This window comes from Ranitomeya variabilis, chromosome 2 (genome assembly GCF_051348905.1).
Source record: "Ranitomeya variabilis isolate aRanVar5 chromosome 2, aRanVar5.hap1, whole genome shotgun sequence".
NCBI lineage: Eukaryota > Metazoa > Chordata > Amphibia > Anura > Dendrobatidae > Ranitomeya > Ranitomeya variabilis.
This window is the reverse complement of record NC_135233.1, coordinates 760483451-760508855: the sequence shown is the minus strand read 5'-3', so window position 1 is coordinate 760508855 and position 25405 is coordinate 760483451. Positions and strand designations below refer to the sequence as shown.

Here is a 25405-nt window from a genome sequence, read left to right as displayed (position 1 = left end):
GTGCGGGTGTTTGTTTGTCTGTGTGTGTCTGTGTGTGTGTGCATGGGTCTGCGGGGCTGTGTGAGAAGTCTCTGAGCTCAGAGGTCACCTGTCAACATGGCAAAGTGTGAATAAAGCCTTAAGGGAAGATGTGGAAGTGCTCAGAGAAGCATTAAGTAGTCTTCTGCAAGAGAAGGAGATGCTGGTCATAGACTCACAGCGGCGGTACCAGAGTGGTAGCGAGGTGAAGCTGCCAGTGCCAATCCTGGCCAGGGATCTGGAAGAGTGTAAAGCAGAGGAAGAATTGGTGCTAAAAGCAGAACAAGACAGTCACCCGGTCATGGCAGATGTCTTGATGGAAAGGTCTAAGGCAAAAAAGGAGCTGTCCACCTAAACCTGGCTAAATGGATATGTAACACAGTGTGTGTGCCAATACATTGTAAAAGTGACTTCTGGCTCACACATAAACCAAAATGCGATCCAGTGAGTCAGAATTGCAGTCACTTGAGTGAGAAAAAAGGCATTAGGGGGGCTGGAAACCAGGGAACGCAGTGATTGATAAGTCCTTTATAGTTTCATTGATCAGTAAAAATGACCAAGACATGTGATTATCCAGGTCAGTACGATTATAGTAATATCAAACATGCATAGTTTTTTTTTATTATTATTTAGGTGGTGAAAAAATTTGGAAATTCATAAGCAAAAGATTGTTGATCATTTCGCCATTTACAGAGATCCATTCTTACTTCACTCTTGGCTGTTGAAGGCAGATGCTGGCTGAACAACAATCATCATCTGCTGGAAAACATCCATTCATCTGCTGCTGAGTGCCATACATCGTAATCATGTTAAAGGAAGTCTATCAGCACAAAAAGATTGTGCAAACCAAGTGCAAGAACTCAGTGGTGCCTTGGTATGGTGTACTTGTTGTCCATCCATCTCAGCCTCCTTAATTGACTGCTCTGCTTTACAGGAGCCAGAGAAAGGTGGAAACTAATGGAAAACAAGTAGGTGGGAGAACTTTTGTCCATGCCAGGGGTACACTGCTGCATCTGCGTTAATCTGAGTCCCTCTCACAAATGCTGTGGCCAATGGCCACACAATTTTTTGTGTAATACCTCTTTTGCAGGTTTTAGCTGCGTGTAGTTGAGGTTTCAGCCTTATATGGCTGCTATATGTTGTATTCCCAGCCGAACAGCTGTCAGTAGAGTTGGTGCATATCAATTCACAGTACCAGGCCCATTAGCGACTTCAGTAATCTGTGAAGGCTGGATGAGAGACCTCAGAGCCACTTCCTACCTTCCAAGATCCCCAGCTCTTCTTTTGATTAGCTGGCCTGGCATCATAGTCTTAGTGTGATGCAATGTCCAACAAATCGACAAATCAAAGATAAGAGTCGTGGATGCTGTCAGGTAGGAGGCGGCTCTCAAGGCTCTCGTCCATTGACCACAGATTACCAATGTGGCCTCTGGATTGGGTCCTAAAAATTGACTTGCACCAACTCTAGTAGTCAGGGCGCATTAGCTGATTATAGGCAAAAGCAGTGGTGGAGATTTAGGGGTTACAGACAATAATTCAAATAGAAGCCAGAGCAAAACAGACTGCAACCACCCACACAGAGAAGTAATGGAAGATGCTAACCACCCTGTTTGTGAGGATGATTACTAAAAGTAGGGGGTGATATGGAAATCAATAGAAAAAAGGAATTTTTCTTACATTTTTAAATGGCATACTGTCAGACTTAGATAGACTTAATATATGTATATGCTCTAGCATTGCACTGAACAGCAGCTGACTACATAAACAGGTACATCTTTAAATTGCTTCGTATAACATAAGCACCAGAATTGACTACACTCCATGGACACGACTCCCCTGTAATGAGAAGCTAAGGCATCCATAAGTAATAATCATCGGCTGTTTACATATCTTGTCCTGTGCACCTATTACACTGAAGATGGGAAAAGGTAATAAGAAAGACAATTTCATGCAATCTGTGCTGTTCCACGCAGCTCAGGACGTCAATTTTACTGTCAATAAATACATAGCTGTTCCACGTGGCATCAATTTCTGGCAGGAAAATGAGCAGACTAAAGCCCATCTGTGGGCAGTAGAAGCAGAACATGATTAGTAAAACATGATGATGATTTTTCTTTAAGATTGAAGTTAATGTCTCATCTTCTGATCCTGGAAGGGACATTAACACATCTAATCACCATTAGCATCATGGATTATATATAGCGGCAGTAAGAGTAGTTCAATCTGGCAACCGTACAAGAAACCTTTAAATATTCAAAACATTAACATTTCGAGATGTTGGTTTATAATCTTCCGTCTTCCTGACTTGACAGTATTGAAGTCATTATGCAACTTTTCCAAAACAAAAATTTATTGTGAAATCTTTATAGCTCTTTCCTGACACTGGTTCAGCACAATGACAGTGAGGAATGGGCTGAGGCAGCATCTTAAAATGACTAATGTCTTCTTTCCATTCAAGAAGCTGATAAGGATTCCAAGTACTAACTGCAGTGATGAGAACATTTCAATGTTACATTATGCCTAGACAGGGAAAGGGGGGCTTATAGCAAATATCACCTGGGCCAGCTGGGCATTGTCAGAGGGGCATGGTGCTTATTTTACCCTCTACTGCCTTTCCAAGAACCTTGAGCCAATTGAATTCCCAATCGGTTTGCTATTTTTGCTTAAAAAGTGAGTGCTGCAAAAGTTCTCAACATCAAGTTTGTGGGAAGATGGCACTAACCAGGGCTGAGTACTTTCGCAAAGGCCTCTAGCAGCTGCATGGTCTATCTCTGTTTTACAGATGTGTCCTTCCTTACATTACTTCTTGCATCAACATATCCTGAGATGAGTAGCATGAGATGACCAGAGCTGAAATAATATACAATTTTGCAATACTCTGGAGATGTTTATAATATATGTGTTTTCATGTGGCCACTCAGTGTTTGTGATGTGTATTACATGCGGTTAACAGTATTTTTTACTATGTAATAAATTGGAGTCCTTAAAGGGGTTGTCTGACCTTAGGCTACAAGTCTGCAGTCACTCTATGTGACTGCAGCCTTGTGACTCGTGTGCACTGTCGGCGCCTCAAGCCTGTAACAGCAAGTATGTGATTTGCATACATGTGGTCATGTGCCAATTAGATAGATGCAGCCTTGCTCAGTGCAAGTGTATTGAGCAAGGCTGGACAATCTAGTCGGAATGTGGCCGGAAGAATGAATATTTCATACTCGTGTTGATGAGACTGCCCTCCCTTTGTGCCAGGCCCGGAGAATCCTCACAGCACGCAGTGCGCACGATGTGAGGATTCGCAAGTCTGCAGTCGCATAGTGACTGCAGACTTATAGCTTAGGACCAGATTACTCCTTTAAAGTAATTCACAGAATAGTACAGGTAATGCATCTAAATCGTGAGGGTGACACATCTGTATTTATGTCATTGCATATAGAGCATTATTCACACTAAATATATTGCCAATGAAGATAGTGATATGGGTGTGTCAGAGGCTGCAGACAGTCACACTGCATCTGGCTGCAGAAGGTCTCAGCGGTTGGCATTGCAGACTAGTGGCCATCTCCCCCGGTCTTAATGGTGTGACCTGGATCTGGGTGTTTATAACTCCAAACTTCCTGTTGGGAGTTGGGGGTGTTATTTTCTATTTGCACTTCCCTGTTGAGGCTTGGAGCTGCAGCAGTCTGCTAGCATCCTCTTTGGAGTTTGAAGGATGGTGGTGTTTCTCTCTGAGTCTACTCAAGCTAAGTTTCCCCTTATTTTGTGTATCGCAGCTGTCTTTACTGTTAGTGGGGTTCGAACAGCGTTCACCCCTTCCTTCCCTAAGCAGGGCTTACTGCTAGGGTCTGACAGGGACTTGGTATCCTGCCCAGCGATAGATGCGGAACCTATTTAGGGCAGACAGGGTGACGTTAGATCTACCTAGGGGTCTCCACTCCCCGCTTCTCTAGTGTTGGGCGCCCATTCCCCTTATCCCTTTGTGTTCCACTTAGTCTGTCCTACACTGTGCGTGACAGATAGTTCTTGCTTTAAATCTTGGGGTCCGTTGAGTCCTAATCAGGTACTCCAACAAGACTTTTTCCTTTTACAGTAGGGATGGTAAGCTGTTTCCAACCCACTCAAAGATTTCTAACAAAACAGCAAATACATGGGAGCCAAGTTATAGCACTGCACTAGAATATTTCCTTCAGTGTTGACTCCCTACTGTACCAAGCTTCTCTGAGACTGGAATGAGGGGTTTGAAAGGACTTTACAAAAATCTAGATTTAGATATTTTTTCTTATCCTCTAATTTAAGCACCACCCTGGCATCTTCATACTGCTAAGTCAGCTGCATTTCATAAGCAAAAACAGCATGAAACAATTCCTAATGCTATTCCATATTTGCAAAATGTAAATCACGAGGAGGTAAAATAGTGCAGTTGCATACAATGTGAATATGAACAATTTTTAATTGGATTTTGGTTGCTTCTTGTTTCACCTTCATGCTCCCAGCCTCCATACAACAGTGACTGTTAATACTGATATTGCTGTTAAAACATTCTCTGCAAATAAAAAAGGTGCACAAATATATCAGTAGTAACTCAGGCATGCTAATAAGCGTATGAGCAGTTTGCATTTTAGAATTTCATGCTCATTGTTTCTCATTATACCCTAATGGAAACAAGCATTTCCCTTCTCACATTCACAATACAGAATATGAGTGTACTTTTATGCACACTGTTTAGGCTGTCCTGCCTCATTGGACCTGCTAAATTCGGAGCTCAGTCATATCCTGTGTCAGATGAAGGACATCATCCATCGACTCAACACAGAGTAGAAAGAAAGCAAAGGGTAAATTACTTTGAGGTCAATCCAAAAGTATCTTGAAAGATCTGGCATCAAATCATGTAGTATGCTAACTTAAAAAAAAAATGTCATCCATTTACATTTTTATCATACGCTGATATCAGAAGTGATATCAGTAATTAGGGCTTGTGACCAGTAATTGGCTGCAGTAATGATAACAGGGAGTATCTTGGCTGGAGTTGTGAGGGTATAACCCCTTCAGGAAACAGTCATTCTTTTGCTTTCATTTCTCCTCCACTTCTTCTATGAGCCATATACTTTTTTATTTTTTTCTTGAGTCATAACCATCTGAGGGACGAGTTGAAGTTTTGAATTACATATATTGCAGCCATCATATTATATATCATTGTGTAATTCCAATTGCTCATTTTGCCTTTCTACCCAGCTAATTATTCTCTTTTCTCTGCAAGTCTCTTGTCCCTCTATGAGTCTTTCCCTTCTTGATCTCCTGACCCAGCTACTTCCCCCTTACCCCTGCTTGGGACTTTTGCAGTGACTGATGAGTCATGCAGGGAAAATTGACCTCCAGTTTCTACATAGAGCTAGTCAGTTTTTAATCACGAGAGGTCATAGATCTAATGGAACACAGAAGAATTAGCTGGGTAGAAAGGCAAAAGGAGCAATTGTAAGTACATATTGCTGTATAATATGATGATTGCAAGAGGATAAAAATTGTGATAGGAGTGCCCTTTAAGATGGTAATAGTAATAGTTCCATAAGTAAAAGGTATTTTAGTTTGGAATTCTCTTTGTGACTCATTAATGGAAATAGAACTCTAGAGAATTATGACATCGTGAAAATTGAATCAAGAAAAAAAAACTGTCATCTCATTAATGAAAGCGAATGTCAGAGTCAGAGGAGGTTAAGGTGAGAAGGACACAAAATTCTATATAATACATGGAAGTTATTTTTGGAAGATGATATACTGCATAGTAAACCTAGAGCATTGTCAGATACAGTTTTATGTTGAGAACTCCAAAATGATTGCATGTTATAGAAGGCATCTAGATAAGCAGATACTAATAAAAAAAAAAAGTTGAAAATCATTTTCAAAGCATGGCTTATGTTAGAAAATGTTGTTCGTTAATGAGTTGAGGCTGTGAGAAACAACTTCAAACTGTCCATCATTCAAAATCTATTATTATCACCCTGATATGATCATGTTATAACATTTGTGCAATTTTGGAATTTGAGTCTGTCCAGTTTTATGTTCTAAGTCTCACATTCTGAACTAATGTAAAATCCCTGTTGGCAGGTTATTTTTTAAGACTGTTCCATCTATCCTTAAGTCATTCCCAAAAGTGAAATTTGAGACTTTGTGTTATGAAATTTCTTATCTCTGGCTGATTCAATCTCGCTCCGCGTGCGCCTGAGATGGAAGAAGCTTGCTGCTATCTCCTCTCTAGATAGTAGCAGAGAGAAAATGTAAGAATCTACAAAAAGGACTGGTGATATAAAAAATGTTCCATTATACCCCAGGGAACTCACACTCTACACATAGAAATCTATTTTTGTTATAAATAGTACTTCAGAACTAAAACATTTAAACACAGTCAAAAGTTTTAAAAAATGAATTGCATAATAGCCAGATCCTCTACTAAACCAATATTTTACCCACAGTGTAAGGATATAGAGGCTTAAAAAAGCTTACTTCAAAGGAGCCCATCAGCAAGGTTTTGCTGCCCCATATGAGAGCAATATATTGTAGGCAGAGACCCTGATTCCAGCAATGTATCTCTTACTAGGCTTCTAGCTGCAGTTTTGATAAAAACACTGTTTATCTGCTGCAGATCTACTAGTCTATGAATGCTGAGCTCTATAACTTCAATTACATCACTGATTGACAGATTTCTGTGTACACTGTGCATAAGCAGAAAGCTGCCAATCAGTGGTGGGGGCGGAGTTATACAGAGCTCATGAATATGGAGGACTACATGGCAGCAGGTGTACTAGTCCTCTAGTAATAATCTAAGTTTATTTTATGTAGCGCCATTAATTTCCATAACGCTTTACAGACATCACTATCTCTCTCCCCTCTGGTGCCCGGTGGGATTTTAACCCTCCGAGCTCTGAAATAGACCAAGAAAAACTAGCTGCCACCACCAATCTTTTATACACCTGTGGCTGGTAACGTGTGACCTCATGATGCTTCAGGGGTGGGATTTATAGAGCAAGAGGAACAAAGCCATTACATTTTATATATTTAATCCGAAAAGTTGGAGGTGTTTATGAAACTTTACAAAAGATATTAAAAAAGGGGACAAGACAATACACTGTATACAATTGCATAAAATAAAACGGATAAACAAACGAAAATGACAAGATTTAATGTCACGGAAATGGCTCAGAGGGGAGCGCTCCAATTGGAAAATGGTGCAGACCTACAGCGAGCCGTATCCCCCAGTACTGAGCAATGATTATAATTCAGAATCTGATTTTCATAGGTGAACGTCAGACCCACATACATCCCCCAAGATGGGGCTGGCAATGGGATGCAGCTAGGTCCCAACATATTATGGGGTCACGATCTTCATGATATCTGTCCATCTGGGGGTCCCAGGTGGGAGATATTAATACCATATTTCCCATCATGGTTTTACCTTTCTATAGATAGGAAACTTGGCATATATATCATTATCCATCTGGCCGATATTAATTTGGGGCTGATACGCAGACGACACAGTGATGTAAGTAAATGTGTTACGTTCGCCACTACACCATACTGGGATGTCTTCCAAAACTATAGAACCGATAACCAGAACAGGGTAGCCAAGATCTTTTTTCTCAAGTCTGTCGGAAAACAATTTTTGAGCTAGAAAATACATTTTTGATTGTAATTTTTATTTAAGATTTTAAGCAAATTGAACTTCACACCCAAGAGGGTTTGGATTGGCTAGTGATCTATAAATAATACATTTTTAGAAATATATCTTTGCTTGTGTTGTGTATATTATTTAGAGGTAATAAAAAAAAACATTGATGTTCATATCTAGCAAGGAAGCCTTTTATCACAGGGCCCTCGGGCAAGATCAAAACATTCTCCTGTATATAAACTGATAGTATCGTCAGATGTCGGTATGCCAGGTAGAGTTCAATGTGAAATAGCTTTATGCTTCAATGACTGTGCACAGTAACTGCAAAATACTAGCTCCCATGTTCAGCTTCTAGCTCAGAGCAAACGACATTTGTTCCCATTTGTCTCCATTTATGTAACCCTAATTCCAACTGATAGACGCTTTGTGTTGCTTTTTTATTTTAACAAATTGTCTTACTTTTGCTCGTGCACATAACATTTTTTTTTTACTAAAAGGAGTGTCTCAGGTAATTTTGCTTTATTATGATTTATTAGATTTACATACGTAGAAGAGAAATTATTCTTAGAGGGTTGCCCAGGATTGGAAAAAAACATAGCTGCTGTCATCCAGAAATCGTGCCATACTTATCCAGCATCTTTGAAGTGAATAGGGCTCAGGAACAACTTGCACCACACACAATTTGTGGCTAGACGTGGTGCTGTTCCTGGAAGAAAGAAAATATATTTTTCCCACTGCCATATTAAAAATACACACTTTCTTTCTGTATTATTTGTGTAAAACATGCCAGAGTTTGTTTTCTGTACGGCAGCTGCAATAAACCAGAGTCTATTGGCAGAGAAATGTTATAAACCATTACAGTCTCCAGGAAGGGATAGAATACGACTTCCTCCAACAGAGAAAAGAAAAATAAATGGGATAATGAATGCAGAGCATTACCTATGCATATAGTGTTGCTATCTTGCCTTATTCAGGCCTCCAAGGAATATGTCATAAAACTCTAGTTCTTGGATAATTCTGTCCCAGTCTATACAGCAAAGTTAATCAGTGGGCGGCATGCAGCAGGAAATGTCCTTAAATTGTGAAAGACTGCCCTAGTGCCCAGTGCAAACATCAGAATAATATATTATTATTATTATTATTTATTTATATAGCACCATTAATTCCATGGTGCTGTACATGAGAAAGGGGTTACATACAGAGTTATAGATATCGTTTACAGTAAACAAATTTACAATGACAGACTGGTACAGGGGGGAGAAAATTCCCATTATATTATATCCCATTATATTCCCATACATATATTAGTCCCATTACACTTTTTTTACACAACTGTATATGTTTGTATATATATATATATATATATATATATATATACACACACACACATACAGTTGTGTGAAAAAGTGTTTGCCCCCTTCCTGATTTCCCATTCTTTTGCATGTGTGTCACTCTTAAATGTTTCAGATCACCAAACAAGTGGAAGTATTAGACTATTAGACAAAAATAACACAAATAAAGACATAAAGACAAAAAGCAGTGTTTAACCCCTTCGTGACATGCGCCGTACTAGTACGGCGCTGCCGGCACTGCATTAGTGCCAGCCGCAGTACTAGTACGGCGCATCGATCACCGCGGTCTCACGCTGAGCGCCGCGGTGATCGGGTGCGGGTGTCAGCTGTATATGACAGCTGACACCCCGCAGCAATGCCCACGATCGGCGCTGTCGCCGATCGCGGGCATTTAACCCCTCTGATGCCGCTGTCAATAGTGACAGCGGCATAGAGGGGGATCGCGCAGGGACGGGGGCTCCCTGCGCTCTCCCACCGTAGCAGCGCGATGAGATCGCGCTGCTCCGGTGACCTGGAAGGAGTCCCCGGATCCAAGATGGCCGCGGGACTCCTTCCGGGTCATAAGATGACCCTGCTTGCCGGCGTCTGCTGAGAATCCTCATAGCAGGCGCCGGCAAGCCCCTGCAATGTGCCTGGCACATCGGTGATCAGACCGAGTGCTATGCACACGGTCTGATCACCGATCTGTGATGTCCCCTCCTGGGACAAAGTAAAAAAGTAAAAAAAAAAATTTTCCACATGTGTAAAAAAAAAAAAAAAAAAAATTCCTAAATAAAGAAAAAAAATATATATATATTCCCATAAATACATTTCTTTATCTAAATAAAAAAAACACCACACAATAAAAGTACACATATTTAGTATCGCCGCGTCCGTAACAACCCCACCTATAAAACTATATCACTAGTTAACCCCTTCAGTGAACACCGTAAAAAAAAAAAAAAAAAAACGAGGCAAAAAACAACGCTTTATTCTCATACCGCCAAACAAAAAGTGGAATAACACGCGATCAAAAAGACGGATATAAATAACCATGGTACCGCTGAAAACGTCATCTTGTCCCGCAAAAAAAAAGCCGCCATACAGCATCATCAGCAGAAAAATAAAAAAGTTATAGCTCTCAGAATAAAGCGATGCAAAAACAATTATTTTTTATATAAAATAGTTTTTATTGTGTAAAAGCGCCAAAACATAAAAAAATTATATAAATGAGTTATCGCTGTAATCGTACTGACCCGAAGAATAAAACTGCTTTATCCTTTTTACCAAACGCGGAACGGTATAAACGCACCCCCTAAAAGAATTTCAGGAATTGCTGGTTTTTGTTCATTCCGCCTCCCAAAAATCGGAATAAAAAGCGATCAAAAAATGTCATGTGCCCGAAAATGGTACCAATAAAAACGTCAACTCGTCCCGCAAAAAACAAGATCTCACATGACTCTGTGGACCAAAATATCGAAAAATTATAGCTCTCAAAATGTGGTAATGCAAAAACTATTGTTTGCAATAAAAAGCGTCTTTTAGTGTGTGATGGCTGCCAACCATAAAAATCCGCCCAAAAAACGCTATATAAGTAAATCAAATCCCCCTTCATCACGCCCTTAGTTAGGGAAAAATAATAAAATTTTAAAAAATATATTTATTTCCATTTTCCCGTTAGGCTACTTTCACACTAGCGTCGGTACGGGGCCGTCGCGCTGCGTCGGCCCGACATACCGACGCATACTGTGCAAGCGCCGCACAACGGGGGCAGCGGATGCTGTTTTTCCACGCATCCGCTGCCCCATTGTGAGGTGCGGGGAGGTGGGGGCGGAGTTCCAGCCGCGCATGCGCGGTCGGAAATGGTGGACCGTCAGCACAAAAAAAGTTACATGTAACGTTTGTTGCTGCCGGCGGTCCGCCACAACACGACGCAACCGTCGCACGACGCTTGCGACGTGTGTCAATACGTCGCTAATGTTAGTCTATGGGGAAAAAACGCATCCTGCAGATGACTTTGCAGGATGCGTTTTTTCGCCAAAACGACGCATTGCGACGTATGCAAAAAAAACGCTAGTGTGAAAGTAGCGCTAGGGTTAGGACTAGGGTTAGGGTTGGGGTTAGGGTGTCAGTTAGAATTGGGGAGTTTTCACTGTTTAGGCACATCAGGGGCTCTCCAAACGCGACATGGCGTCCGATCTCAACGCGTTTGTTTGCGTTAAAAACGCATGCGTTTTTATAGAAAAAAAACAGAACACACTGAAAAGTCACCCACCACCATCAAGGTGATAAAGGGATCCAAACCCTAACCCTAACCCTACCCCTAAACTCATCCCTAACCGTTTAATGAACATTTTCTGACAGTCATAGTGCCACGTATTTCAGTGCCACGTATTTCAGTGCCACGTATTTCAGTGCCACGTATTTCAGTGCCACGTATTTCAGTGCCACGTTATTTCAGTGCCACGATATTTCAGTGCCACGATATTTCAGTGCCACGTATTTAAGTGCCACGGTATTTCAGTGAAATACGTGGCACTGAAATATCGTGGCATTTACGTGAAATACGTGGCACTTAAATACGTGGCACTTAAATACGTGGCACTTAAATACGTGGCACTTAAATACGTGGCACTTAAATATCGTGGCATGTACATGAAATACGTGGCACTTATATACGTGGCACTTATATACGTGGCACTTATATACGTGGCACTTATATACGTGGCACTTATATACGTGGCCACTGAAATATCGTGGCACTTATATACGTATATACGTATATACGTATATAAACGTATTTCAGTGCCACGTATTTCAGTGCCACGTATTTCAGGTTAGGGGTAGGGGTAGGGTTAGGGGTAGGGTTAGGGTTTTTTGTTTTTTTCTTGTTTTCTTGTGTTTTTCTATAAAAACGCATGCGTCTAAAAAAACGCATGCGTTTTACCGCGATTACATGCGTTTTTTCACACATGCGTTTTTAAAAAAAACGCAAGTGTGAAACCAGCCTTATCCTTAGGAAAATAAAAACATGGGGGCTAAAATATAATTTTCGTGGAAAAAAATATATTTTTTATTTTCTCGGCTCTGCGTTATAAACTGTAGTGAAGCACTTGGGGGTTCAAAGTTCTCACAACACATCTAGATAAGTTCTGTGGGGGGTCTAGTTTCCAATATGGGGTCACTTGTGGGGGGTTTCTACTGTTTAGGTACATCAGGGGCTCTGCAAATGCAACATGACACCTGCAGACCAATCCATCTAAGTCTGCATTTCAAACGGCGCTCCTTCCCTTCCGAGCTCTGCTGTGCGCCCAAACAGTGGTTTATCCCCATATATGAAGTATCAGCGTACTCAGGACAAATTGGACAACAACTTTTGTTGTCCAATTTCTCCTGTTACCCTTGGGAAAATAAAAATGTGGGGGCTAAAATATAATTTTCGTGGAAAAAAAAAAAATTTTTATTTTCATGGCTCTGCGTGATAAACTGTAGTGAAACACTTGTTGGTTCAAAGTTCTCACAACACATCTAGATAAGTTCCGTGGGGGGTCTAGTTTCCAATATGGGGTCACTTGTGGGGGGTTTCTACTGTTTAGGTACATCAGGGGCTCTGCAAATGCAACATGACACCTGCAGACCAATCCATCTAAGTCTGCATTTCAAACGGCGCTCCTTCCCTTCCGAGCTCTGCCGTGCGCCCAAACAGTGGTTCCCCCCAATGTATGGGGTATCAGCGTACTCAGGACAAATTGGACAATAACTTTTGTGGTCCAATTTCTCCTGTTACCCTTGGGGGAAAAAAAATTGCGGGCTAAAACATCATTTTGTGGAAAGAAAAAATGATTTTTTGATTTTCACAGCGCTACATTCTAAACTTTAGTGAAACAACTGGGGGTTAAGAGTGCTCACCACACATCTAAATAAGTTCCTTAGGGGGTCTTCTTTCCAAAATGGTGTCACTTGTGGGGGTTTCCACTGTTTAGGCACGTCAGGGGCTCTCCAAACACGACATGGGTTCCGATCTCAATTCCAGCCAATTTTGCATTGAAAAGTCAAATGGCGCTCCTTCCCTTCCGAGCTCTGCCATGCGCCCAAACAGTGGTTTATCCCCATATATGAAGTATCAGCGTACTCAGGACAAATTGCACAACAACTTTTGGGGTCCAATTTATCCTGCTACCCTTGGGAAAATAAAAAATTTGGGGCAAAAATATCATTTTTTGTGAAAATTAATATTAATTTTTTTTTACGGCTCTACATTATAAACTTCTGTGAAGCACTTGGAGGTTCAAAGTGCTCACCACACATCTAGATTAGTTCCTTAGAGGGTCTACTTTCCAAAATGGTGTCACTTCTGGGGGTTTCCACTGTTTAGGCACGTCAGGGGCTCTCCAAACACGACATGGGTTCCGATCTCAATTCCAGCCAATTTTGCATTGAAAAGTCAAATGGCGCTCCTTCCCTTCCGAGCTCTGCCATGCGCCCAAACAGTGGTTTATCCCCATATATGAAGTATCAGCGTACTCAGGACAAATTGCACAACAACTTTTGGGGTCCAATTTATCCTGCTACCCTTGGGAAAATAAAAAATTTGGGGCAAAAAGATCATTTTTTGTGAAAATTAATATTAATTTTTTTTACGGCTCCACATTATAAACTTCTGTGAAGCACTTGGAGGTTCAAAGTGCTCACCACACATCTAGATTAGTTCCTTAGAGGGTCTACTTTCCAAAATGGTGTCACTTCTGGGGGTTTCCACTGTTTAGGCACGTCAGGGGCTCTCCAAACACGACATGGGTTCCGATCTCAATTCCAGCCAATTTTGCATTGAAAAGTCAAATGGCGCTCCTTCCCTTCCGAGCTCTGCCATGTGCCCAATCAATGGTTTACCCCAACATGTGGGGTATCGGCGTACTCAGGACAAATTGTACAACAACTTTTTTGGTCCAATTTCTCCTGTTACCCTTGGTAAAATAAAACAAATTGGATCTGAAGTAAAAATTTTGTGAAAAAAAAGTTAAATGTTCAATTTTTTTTAAACATTCCAAAAATTCCTGTGAAGCACCTGAAGGGTTAATAAACTTTTTGAATGTGGTTTAGAGTACCTTGAGGGGTGCAGTTTTTAGAATGGTGTCACTTTTGGACATTTTCTGTCATATAGACCCCTCAAAGTCACTTCAAGTGTGAGGTGGTCCGTAAAAAAAATGGTTTTGCAAATTTTGTTGCAAAAATGAGAAATCGCTGGTCAACTTTTAACCCTTATAACTCCCTAACAAAAAAAAATTATGTTTCCAAAATTGTGCTGATGTAAAGCAGACATGTGGGAAATGTTGTTTATTAACTATATTATGTGATATAACTCTCTAATTTAAGGGCATAAAAACGAAAAATTTGAAAATTGCTAAATTTTCATAATTTTCGACAAATTTCTGTTTTTTTCACAAATAAATGCAAGTCATATCGAAGAAGTTTTACCACTATCATAAAGTACAATATGTCACGAGAAAACAATCTCAGAATCACCAGGATCCGTTGAAGCGTTTCAGAGTTATGACCTCATAAAGTGACAGTGGTCAGAATTGTAAAAATTGCCCGTGTCACTTAGGTGAAAACAGGCTTTGGGGTGAAGGGGTTAAAGGAAGGTCTGTATTATTAAGGGAAAAAGAAATCCAAACCTACAGGACCCTACGTGAAAAAGTGATTGCCCTCCCCCCTTAAAACATAAATTAACTGTGGTTTATCACACCAAGACCTGATCACTGCCACACCTCTTCTCAATCAAGAAATCACTTGACAAGACCTAGCTGACAAAGTGAAGTAGGCCAAAAGATCCTCAAAAGCTAGGCATCATGTCGCAATCCAAAGAAATTCTGGAACAAATGAGAAACAAGGTAATTGAGTCTGGAAAAGGTTATAAAGCCATTTATCAAGCTTTGGAACTGCAGCGGACCACAGTGAGAGCCATTATTCACAAATGGAAAAAATATGGAATAGTGGTGAACCTTCCCAAGAATGGCCGGCAGACTAAAATTACCCCATGAGTGCAGCGATGACTCATCCAAGAGGTTACAAAAGACCCCACAGCAACATCCAAATGAACTGCAGGCCTCACTTGCCTCAGTTAAGGTCAGTGTTCATAACTCCACCATAAGAGACTGAACAAAAATGGCCTGTATGGCAGAGTTCCAAGACGAAAACCACTGCTGAGCAATAAGAACACAAAAGTCTCAATTTTGCAAGAAAACATCTTGATGTTCCCCAAAACTCATGGGAGAAAACTCTGTGGACTGACAAGACAAAACTTCTACTTTTTGGAAGGTGCATGTCCCATTACATCTGGCATTAAAGAAACACAGCAGTTCAGAAAAGGGACATCATACCAACAGTAAAATATGGTAGTAGTGTTATGGTCTGGGGTTGTTTTGCTGCTTCAGGACCTGGAAGACTTGCTGTTGTAAATGGAATCATGAATTATGCTGTCTATCAAAAATCCTGAAGGAGAATGTCTGGCCATTTGTTCATAACATCAAGCTGAAACACACTTAGGGTATGCAGCAGGACAATTATACCAAACACACCAGCAAGTCCACCTTTGAATAGCATAAGAAAAACAAGATTAAAACTTTGGAGTGGACTAGTCAAAGTTCTGACGTAATCCAATTGAGATGCTGTGGCATGACTTTAAAAAGGTGGTGCATGCTCGGAAACCCTCCAATGTGGCTGAATTCCAATAATTCTGCAAAGATGAGTGGGGCAAAATTCCTCCAGAGCATTGTAAGACTCATTCCCAGTTATTGCAAACACTTGATTGCAGTTGTTGCTGCGAAGGGTGGCCCAACTTGTTATTAGGTTTAGGGGGCAATCACTTTTTCACACAGGGCCCTGAAGGTTTGGATTTATTTTCCTTGAATAATAAGGACCATTATTTTAAAACTGCACTTTGTGTTTCCTTGTTTTATCTGTGTCTAATATTTAAATTTGTTTGGTGATCTCACACATTTAAGTGGGATAATCATGCAAAAGAATAGGAAATTAGGAAGAGGGCAAACACTTTATATATATATATATATATATATATATATATATATATATATATATATAGCATAATACAGAATTTTCTAATCCATTACGCCCTGTAAAAGGAACCTCTCATGTCAAAAAACGCTATAAACCTGCAGATAAGGTGTTAATCACTATATTCCGAGCAGTAACAGAAGCCGCGCTGGCACACCAAGTTGTGACTGAAAGTCAGAGGCTGCTGGGAGGAATAAAGTTAATTTCCTCTAGGTATCCGGGCTTCCAGTGCAAGGGTTGCCTGGCTTTAGAACACAAAATATCCCCAAGTATTTTTTTTGCATGACAAGTTCCCTTAAATCATAATTTATCTGTGTGTGCTTCTTTATCCTGTATATTACAGATGTGAATACATTTTTGTATTTTTGTTTTTCAGGGCAAATTATGACATCAACATCTAAAGGCATCTTTCGACCATTTCTAGTTGTCTGCATCGTGTTGATTTGCTTCACAGTATGTTTACTGATATATGTCAAGCCAACAAACAACTGGATCTCCAGCCCTATAGAATCGGCTAATTCTATGCTAAAAATGAAAAATATTTTCTCTACTAAAAAAGATTATTACAATGATACCATCATTCTTATTTGGGTCTGGCCATTTGGACAAACATTTGAGTTGCAGTCCTGCGAGGCTCTTTTTAATATCCATGGGTGCCATTTGACTACTGATCGTGCGCTCTACAACAAATCCCATGCAGTGCTAATACATCATAGAGATATCAACTGGGATCTTACCAATCTCCCATTGCAAACAAGGCCACCCTTTCAGAAATGGATTTGGATGAATCTCGAATCTCCAACTCATACTCCACAAAAAAGTGGCATCGAACATTTATTTAATCTCACGTTGACCTATCGGCGTGATTCAGACATTCAAGTGCCTTATGGCTTTATGGTCGTAAGCACAAAGCCCTTTGAATTTGAAGTGCCAAGCAAAGATAAATTGGTCTGCTGGGTTGTAAGCAACTGGAATCCAGATCACGTTAGAGTAAAGTACTATAATGAACTCAACAAATACATTGAAATCTTAACCTATGGCCAGGCGTTTGGTGAATACTTGAACGACAAAAGCTTGATTCCAACCATCTCTACTTGTAAATTTTACTTGTCCTTTGAAAACTCTATTCACAAAGACTATATAACTGAAAAACTTTACAATGCACTACTTGCTGGATCTGTGCCCATTGTGCTAGGACCTCCAAGAGAAAACTATGAGAACTACATACCAGCAGACTCTTTTATTCACGTTGAAGACTTTCTCTCTCCGAGAGAGTTGGCGGATTATCTGTTGGTGTTGAACAAAGATACTGAGCGGTACCTGGCATACTTTAACTGGAGGAAACATTACACCGTGAACTTGTCCCGTTTCTGGGAATCTCACGCTTGCCTAGCGTGTGACCATGTTAAAAGACATCAGGAATACAAATCTGTCAGTAATTTGGAGAAGTGGTTTTGGAACTAAACCCCCTCTATCATATTTAAGCACTTTCTGGGAAGACATTACAACAGTTACTTGCATCAAGATAAAAATGTAGTGCTTTGTTTCACTGTCTACTGCTCTGTCGAATGCATAATTTAACATTAACTTTGTCAGACATGAAAACCTCTCTCCAGCATCAGTATCATCGTTCCCAGACACTCCATATGTAGCAGCAGTTTCTGTGAACGCAGAGCAATTTCCTTACTCTAAGTGTTAACCATTTTTACATAACACCTTTTTAAAGAAAAGAGTCTCCATATTACCATATGTAGCAGGCTTGGATCACCATCATTTCCACGCTATTGTCCAGAAACCAAGCTGGAGGTCATACTGGCAGATATCATACGAAGTGACATATCTCAATTGCATATGTATATTGTTGAGGTGGAAGAAGTAAACTATTTACTGGGTGAGAACGCGGAAATGTGTAACTTTACTCTGTAACAGATTTTCCATTTCATTGGAAAGTAGTTTTCAGTTCTGATAAGTAGTGTTGAGCGATACCGTCCGATACTTGAAAGTATCGGTATCGGAAAGTATCGGCCGATACCGGCAAAGTATCGGATCTAATCCGATACCGATACCCGATACCAATACAAGTCAATGGGACTCATGTATCGGACGGTATTCCTGATGGTTCCCAGGGTCTGAAGGAGAGGAAACTCTCCTTCAGGCCCTGGGAACCATATTAATGTGTAAAATAAAGAATTAAAATAAAAAATATTGCTATACTCACCTCTCCGACGCAGCCTGTACCTCCGCGAGGGAACCGGCAGCGTTGTTTGCTTAAAATTCGCGCGTTTACTTCCTTACTTGAAGTCCCGGCTTGTGATTGGTCGCGTGCCGCCCATGTGGCCGCGACGCGACCAATCACAGCAAGCCGTGACGTAATTTTAGGTCCTTCAGGATTTTAAAATTACGTTCTGGCTTGTGATTGGTCACGTCGCGGTCACATGGGTGACGCGACCAATCACAAGCCGTGACGTCACGGGAGGCTGGACACGCGCGCATTTTAAAATGCGCGCTTGTCCTGCCTCCCGTGACGTCACGGCTTGTGATTGGTCGCATCGCGTCGCGACCAATCACAAGCCAGAACGTAATTTTAAAATCCTGAAGGACCTAAAATTACGTCACGGCTTGCTGTGATTGGTCGCGTCGCGGCCACATGGGCGGCACGCGACCAATCACAAGCCGGGACTTCAAGTAAGGAAGTAAACGCGCGAATTTTAAGCAAACAACGCTGCCGGTTCCCTCGCGGAGGTCCAGGCTGCGTCGGAGAGGTGAGTATAGCAATATTTTTTATTTTAATTCTTAATTTTACACATTAATGTTGTTTCGATACCGATACCCGATACCACAAAAGTATCGGATCTCGGTATCGGAATTCCGATACCCGCAAGTATCGGCCGATACCCGATACTTGCGGTATCGGAATGCTCAACACTACTGATAAGTCATCTTCATCCAAGATCAGCTGAGCCTGCAAGTAACACTTCTAAGCCATTCTCACCCTTGAAACAATCTCACACGTGGTTCTGTATTTAGGAGTCTCACTTTTACGATCATATTGATCTGATGTGCTGCTATGTTTGTTTTAGACTCACGCTATTTTCAATATTTTTTTTAAATGAAGAATGATCTTTATTTTCTTATAAGTAATTATGAACATCATAACCCTTCTATGTTGTCATTGTGAAAAATGAAAGCGTTTTTTGAGGCTAGCCCATGGCAACCAACTAGCCATAATGGTTCTCTGACAGTCGTGGCATACATTGGATGCCATCAAAAGTCATTGCCTTGATGGTATCTTATTTGTCCCATAGACTACCATTGCTTTCAGTAGACATGTGTATTATATTGTACAATGAGGAAGCAGTACAGATTTCAGCACAAACCCTGCACTTTGAGTAATGGTGGCTAGCAAACACAGAACATTTCTTCCAGTTTATCATTTGGAGAAAAACATTGTTCCTTTTTTCGAATTAAATTATTATTCTGTATGATGGATAACCATAGAGATTTTAGAGTGGTTTTACCAGATCAGAATATTGAAACCTATTCATTATATAGGCCATCAATATCTGATCAGTGGGGGGGCGACTCCCCGCACTCCCAGAATCAGCCATTTAAAGGGACATTTGGTGAGCACTGTGGCCTCTTTCGATGTACACAGTAGGAGTGAAACACACTTTTGGGTGCAGGGCAGTGTCCTGTATATACAATGCAGTAGAAAATCTTGAGGCTTGTGGGCCCCAGTGCAAAATCTCAAAACATGGCACAAAACTATCACAGGCCATTAATAGTATTGGTCTTCTTATAAGGCCAAAGGGACCTTACTTGAGATTTGAAAGCATGCTCGAGTGATCTTCGAGTATTTGTTAGTGCTCAGAGATTTAGTTTGTGTCGCCGAAGCTGCTAGACAGCCTGAACACATTCCCTAACTGTCATGATCCGGGTTGGAGTTTGCTTTGTTTCTCTTACTCCAGCCTGGTCATGGTGGGGTTAACTATTTCTGTCTCTCTTTGATTTGGGAGTGGCTATTTCTTGGTGCTCTTGCTGGCAGCTTGTGTCAGTGATAGTTTTGGGCTTGCTGGGACTGCTAACCTGTGAAACCCCAGTGTTCCTTTTGCCTCTGAGCTCCCGTACCTGTACCTGACCTGTCTCCTGTACCTGACCTAGTGTGACTCTGGTGTGTGTCCCCTCCGTTTGTGACTCGGCTAAAACTCTGACTTCGTCTCCTGTTTTCCGTCTTTGTTACCACACGTCTGTCTGGCTTTTTGACCTTTTGGCTTACTCTGACTCCGTTCTCTGTCTCATGTCTCTGGTACCTTTGCTCCTGGCTGCTTCTGTCCCTCGGCTTGTATTTTGACCACGTGTTCTGTTTTCTCCTTTAAACTATACGCTTACCGACCGTTACTGACTTGGCTCCTTTTGACCATTCTCTGTCGCCATCTGGTGGCGCAGTGCATTGTGCAATGGGCTGTGATGCGGCAAATGTGACCTCTTTTTCTCTCACCCACTCTCCCTCGTGGAGTCTGTACATACCTGCATTGCTGCAGCGTGACACTAACAAACAGGCAACCCTAACATGTATTCAGGCTGTCTAGCAGCTGCAAATTATGCAGCTGTGGGGACACAAGCTAAATCTACGAGCACGCCCAAAATACTCAGAGATCACCCAAGCATGCTCGGAAATCTCGAGTAACGAGCATACTCGCTCATCACTAATTGTGAGATATGAAAGATGGATATTTGTCATTTGAAGACATCTTACCAGGTAATGCACACTGCCTTATATGATTTTGAATGTGTGTTTTTAAATTGATGGTCAGTTGTGTATTATTTGTTGCTAATTATATTTTTGGGGACATTCCTTGTATTATGGGAAATTAATTATTGGTGGATGGTGCAAGGATTATCGGTTTACAATGGAGCAGAAGGGTCTGCAGTGCTTATCGAATTCTGCAACCACTTCAAACAGCTGATTGGCAATACCCCCACCAATTGGATATTGATAACCTGTCCGAAACATGGGTCATCAATAATGTGAGCCTGAAAACCCCTTTAAATGCTGATGTTTAGTCAATATAAACCATCAATTGTATGAAAACATTCAGGATTTCTGCAGATAACAGTAAGGCTCATTTAGAGATATGCAGGAGCACAGAATACATGCCATTCTTCATTGCTACTGCTAATTTTGCACCGAGTCGGTTTTTACCTAGATACACGATCATTTTGGTTGCTTACATATCACCTAAATGGCTTAAAACATTCACACTAAACTCCTCATTGCTTATTACTTCCACTAATGTAATATGTATTGGAGGGATGGAATCTCCCCCACAAAATCAGAAGTAATCCCCAGCACTGTTTAAAGACTGGAACATAAAGGGTAGATAAAGAAGGCTGTAGGTTCTTGGCATTTTACATAAAGTGTGCCTTACTGTTTCTGTGGAGCAGTTCTCATGTCTGTCCTTTACGGTTTTATTTTGCCATTGGCAGATGTCAGCCAGATACGATAATCCCAATGACAACAGTTGTCACAGTGAGATAGGTATAAAGTAGAGCGTAACTGGATTTTACCTAGAACAATGTTTTCTTTAAGGTGACTAACTGCATGCAGATATGGCAAGCCGGATCTATAAACTTGGCCAGCAACTGATTTAATATTGCACTATAGGGTTCTGCATGATTTGTGAAGCTGCAGACAATGAGTAGCGTGCTACTATAACCAGGGCATAAGTATAGTGCGTACAGGGGTTGCAGTCTCGCCCAGGCCATGGAGCTTAGGGGGACCCAAAAGTACCTTATAGGCTCTGTGACAGTTGAGGACCCTGTTAGAGATTTTCTACTGAGGCCTACAAGCTTCAAGTTATGCCACTGATGATACCGGTGTACAGCGTCGGACTGGAGTAGTTTGGACCCACCAGAGTAGATCATTCTTGGGGCCGACCATGTATAAGTGGTACTAACAGCAGAGTTTATCTCCGGTCTTGTCAAGCTGATAATTGGGGAATGAGCTTTCATAAGAATAATTTTTCCCAACTATCGACTTGTCCAAAAAATCCAGTAATCACCTGACAAATCAGCAAAATGCTCATTTGTTGGGTGCAATGATGTTTAGCTTGCCTTAAAATCACCATTCTCGGCAGCATATCATGATGTGTAAACAGTGAGTGAACTGCTGCCTGCCAGGGCCCACCAGAGGATCCTCCAGTCCTCTGGTGGGCCAGTCCTATGCTGCCAGTGTACCACAGCATAACAGCACAGTGTGCCTCACTGTTTTCAGTAAGTTGTTTTCACAGCAGTTAAATGTCATACATTCTGACATCACTATTGTAGCAACCATTTTACGACCACGGTTACATATCCATGTATGACATGATTGTGGAACCAAAGACATAATGGGGAACCATGACAAGTGACATACTTGATTGTATCTACTGACATCTTCACTGTGGTTAGAAATTGGCAACATATCATCACATGTCCATGTACAACATGTGACCATCCTGCCAAAGCTAGAAATCAATTTTTAGAAATTGTGGACACAATGGGCATTATTCTTAACGCTTTATTCCAGTTTTTTCATTTTATGTGACTTCAGTCCACAGTGTCATAATAACATTCACTTTGATACAGAACACATTGCCAAGAGCTGCAGGCTAATGCCAAGTTACGTTCTGCTTACTCAAATCTACTTTCGAAATGAGCAAAATTATTTTTTTATTCCATATAGCAGATTTTAACAAAAGTATTTGTCTACAATATATACAGTATATAATGGGTTATTGAGTAGCTTTACAAGAAAGCGTGCAGTAAAGGGTATGATACTATGAACACATTATATATGTACTGTGTAACTTTGCTTCGACATCATATATTTTTCTTTTCATCTATTCACAGTTTTTCCGATTCAAAAACTTCAAAAAAGTTATTCTTTTTCTGCATTTCTTTCAGATGTAACCAACTGAATGTTAAAAAAGCACAATTGATTCGCCACATTTGCAGTTAGGGACAATTCCTTTCTTGGTATTTTTACTGTGTTATTATGAATCAGAATGAACAGAGCATGATTAAGTTGATGAAAAAAATGTTCCCTTGAAAATGTGGTGTTACAGAATTTATTTAAGGAAATGTTCTGGATAAATGATTAAGCTACTAAAAAACAAAATGGTCATATCTAAAGTTCTGCAGATGAAAAGCAATAGACTTGCCAATGAGCATCAACGAAGATATTATTTTATGTATTCTACCCTAGTACGCAATACGATAGCTGAGACCTGATTGGGTGCTAATAGATGAAACATGGTCTTGTATATTGAATATTTATATTAACCTATTTATTAGAGTAAAAGGAATCACGCTGCCTTGGTCTGGCATCCTGTCCGGTCCTCCATGCCAGCTTGGACTACTGTAGTAGTAGTAGTAGATCACTTTGGTAGTAGGCATCTTCGGTCTGGCATCCTGGGTGTCTCTAGTGTTTACTAGGTGTCACTGCATCAAGACATCATGGCATGATTCACTTTATGACATCACTTAAGGCCTATTAACTCATATTACATTGCAGGACCTAGAAAATGCTAAAGGTGTCCAGCATGCCAGCCATAGATCTTAAGTCAGCCCCGATCAGCTGCCATGGAAGACAGGATTGAACGTTGGACTAGGGCAACACAAATCGTTTTACTCAACTCTATAATTAATATATGGCAGATAAGTATAATACTTATCAAGGAAAATTGTAAAAGTAGATCATGTATATGAGTTGCATTTTATCAAGCTGCCCTAACTATGTCATATCTAACCTCATGTTTCCCATGACTATAAAGGAATTGTGCCAAGTTTGGAAGTTAGTCCCTGTCCATATAAGACGTGTCCAACCACTGCGACCACCACCAACCACAAGAACCAGAGCTCTGAAGAGCAACTTGTGAATGAAGTGGTGGTCGCTCATGTGCACCTCCACTCTATTTATTCTTAATTGGAAGTGCCAAAGATTGGCCAAACAATGCGCTTGGCTACCTCCGGCAGTCCCATTGAGAATGAATGGAGCTGACAGGCACCAGATCAACCACCCAGTCCATTCATGTTCTCGGGATCCAGACGTGGTACAACCTCTTTAATGTTCATCTAGAGCAGGACTTGTAAAACTTTTTCTCATAGGGGCATCTTGCTGACTAAGGTAAAGCCTGGGCCTCACCAAACAGACCAGTATGAAGTGGAAGTCCATGCTTAAATGAAAAAAAATCTCAATTTTACTTATTTTCATCTCTTGAACCCAGTAAGAAATTAAAGTTAATGCAGAATGAGTCAGTTATGAAGCTAAAATAAAAAATGCCACAGTCAAAGAAAGATCTGTGCAGAATATGATCAAGTATATGAAAAGCGCCTCCTCTGCTGTGTCTCAGCACAGCCATGGTGTGCCTCACGGGGCGACCAGCCACATAGCACACAGTTAGGGAAGCTCGACTCTAGAGGATAAAATGTTCATGCACAGAGTAACCCACACAAAAAATCTCCAAAACAATGATACAAAGTCAGATATGTAGCCATAAAGGCTCATGCACATGGTCACTGAACTGTCCTGTGTATGAGCTGTATATTCCTATGAGAAATGCAGGTGATGAAATGGGATCCATACGTCTGAGTCATATTGTGGGTCACTCTCCCTGCTGAGAACTGCACAGCATTTACTTTATTATAGTTAGAATCCACCAAATAATTTAATAATATATATTTTTATAGAGAATCTCTTATTCTGACTGGAAAATTGATAGTTTAGCTGTATACATTCTCAAGTAGGAGGATCTAGATGTACGTGGATTAATAAAGCTAGACAGAGGGAATCTTTTACCAGGTTTTTACTATGTAATCTGAGAGGAGCATGAGTAGGGGCAGAGATCCTGATTCCAGTGATGTGTCATTTGCTGATCTGCATGCCGCCATTTTGATATAATCACAGTTTCCTCTGCTGCAGATCTAGCAGTGTTCAGAATGCTGAGCCCTGTATACCGCTGCCCAAACTAGTGATTGGCAGCTCTCGGTGTACACTGTGGAAACTGTCAATCAGTGGTGGGGGCGGGGTTACATAGAGCAGTTGACTAAAAGGCAGGAGACAACTAGTCATGTAGTGATAATCTCCTGCTGATAAAACACCGATTTTATTGAAACAAAAACACACCACCTAGTAAGTGACATATCACTATAATCAGGGTCTCTGACCGTATATCTGGCTAATTTCAGATTGCGTAACAAACACCTGCTGACATATTCCCTTTAGCGTGTATCACCCAACCCATGGATAGTTGATTGTCAAAGGCTCCGTCACCACTATGAACCCGTG

At 40.9% G+C, this 25405-nt stretch overlaps 1 protein-coding gene and 1 long non-coding RNA gene across 6 annotated transcripts in view; one reads left to right on the top strand and one right to left on the bottom strand.

Annotated features, from left to right (window-relative positions):
* Window positions 1–18176, top strand: part of FUT9 (fucosyltransferase 9) — a 367796-nt gene extending 349620 nt beyond the window's left edge. For 3 of the 5 annotated variants that reach the window (XM_077289704.1, XM_077289705.1, XM_077289706.1), the window contains exon 3: window positions 16454–18176. In XM_077289704.1, the coding sequence (XP_077145819.1) occupies window positions 16462–17541 (1080 nt within the window). In that variant the 5' untranslated portion in view covers window positions 16454–16461 and the 3' untranslated portion in view covers window positions 17542–18176. Of the gene's footprint in view, window positions 1–5688; window positions 5727–6118; window positions 6285–16453 lie in introns of those variants that run through there. The other 2 variants (XM_077289707.1, XM_077289708.1) reach the window with 2 other exon arrangements.
* On the bottom strand, window positions 8177–23645 carry LOC143807784 (uncharacterized). Its single transcript, XR_013221798.1, has 2 exons — window positions 23402–23645; window positions 8177–8378 (listed from the first exon to the last, which is right to left on the bottom strand). It is a non-coding gene; the product is annotated as an uncharacterized LOC143807784 (long non-coding RNA).
* Between the last annotated feature and the right edge of the window lie 1760 nt (window positions 23646–25405).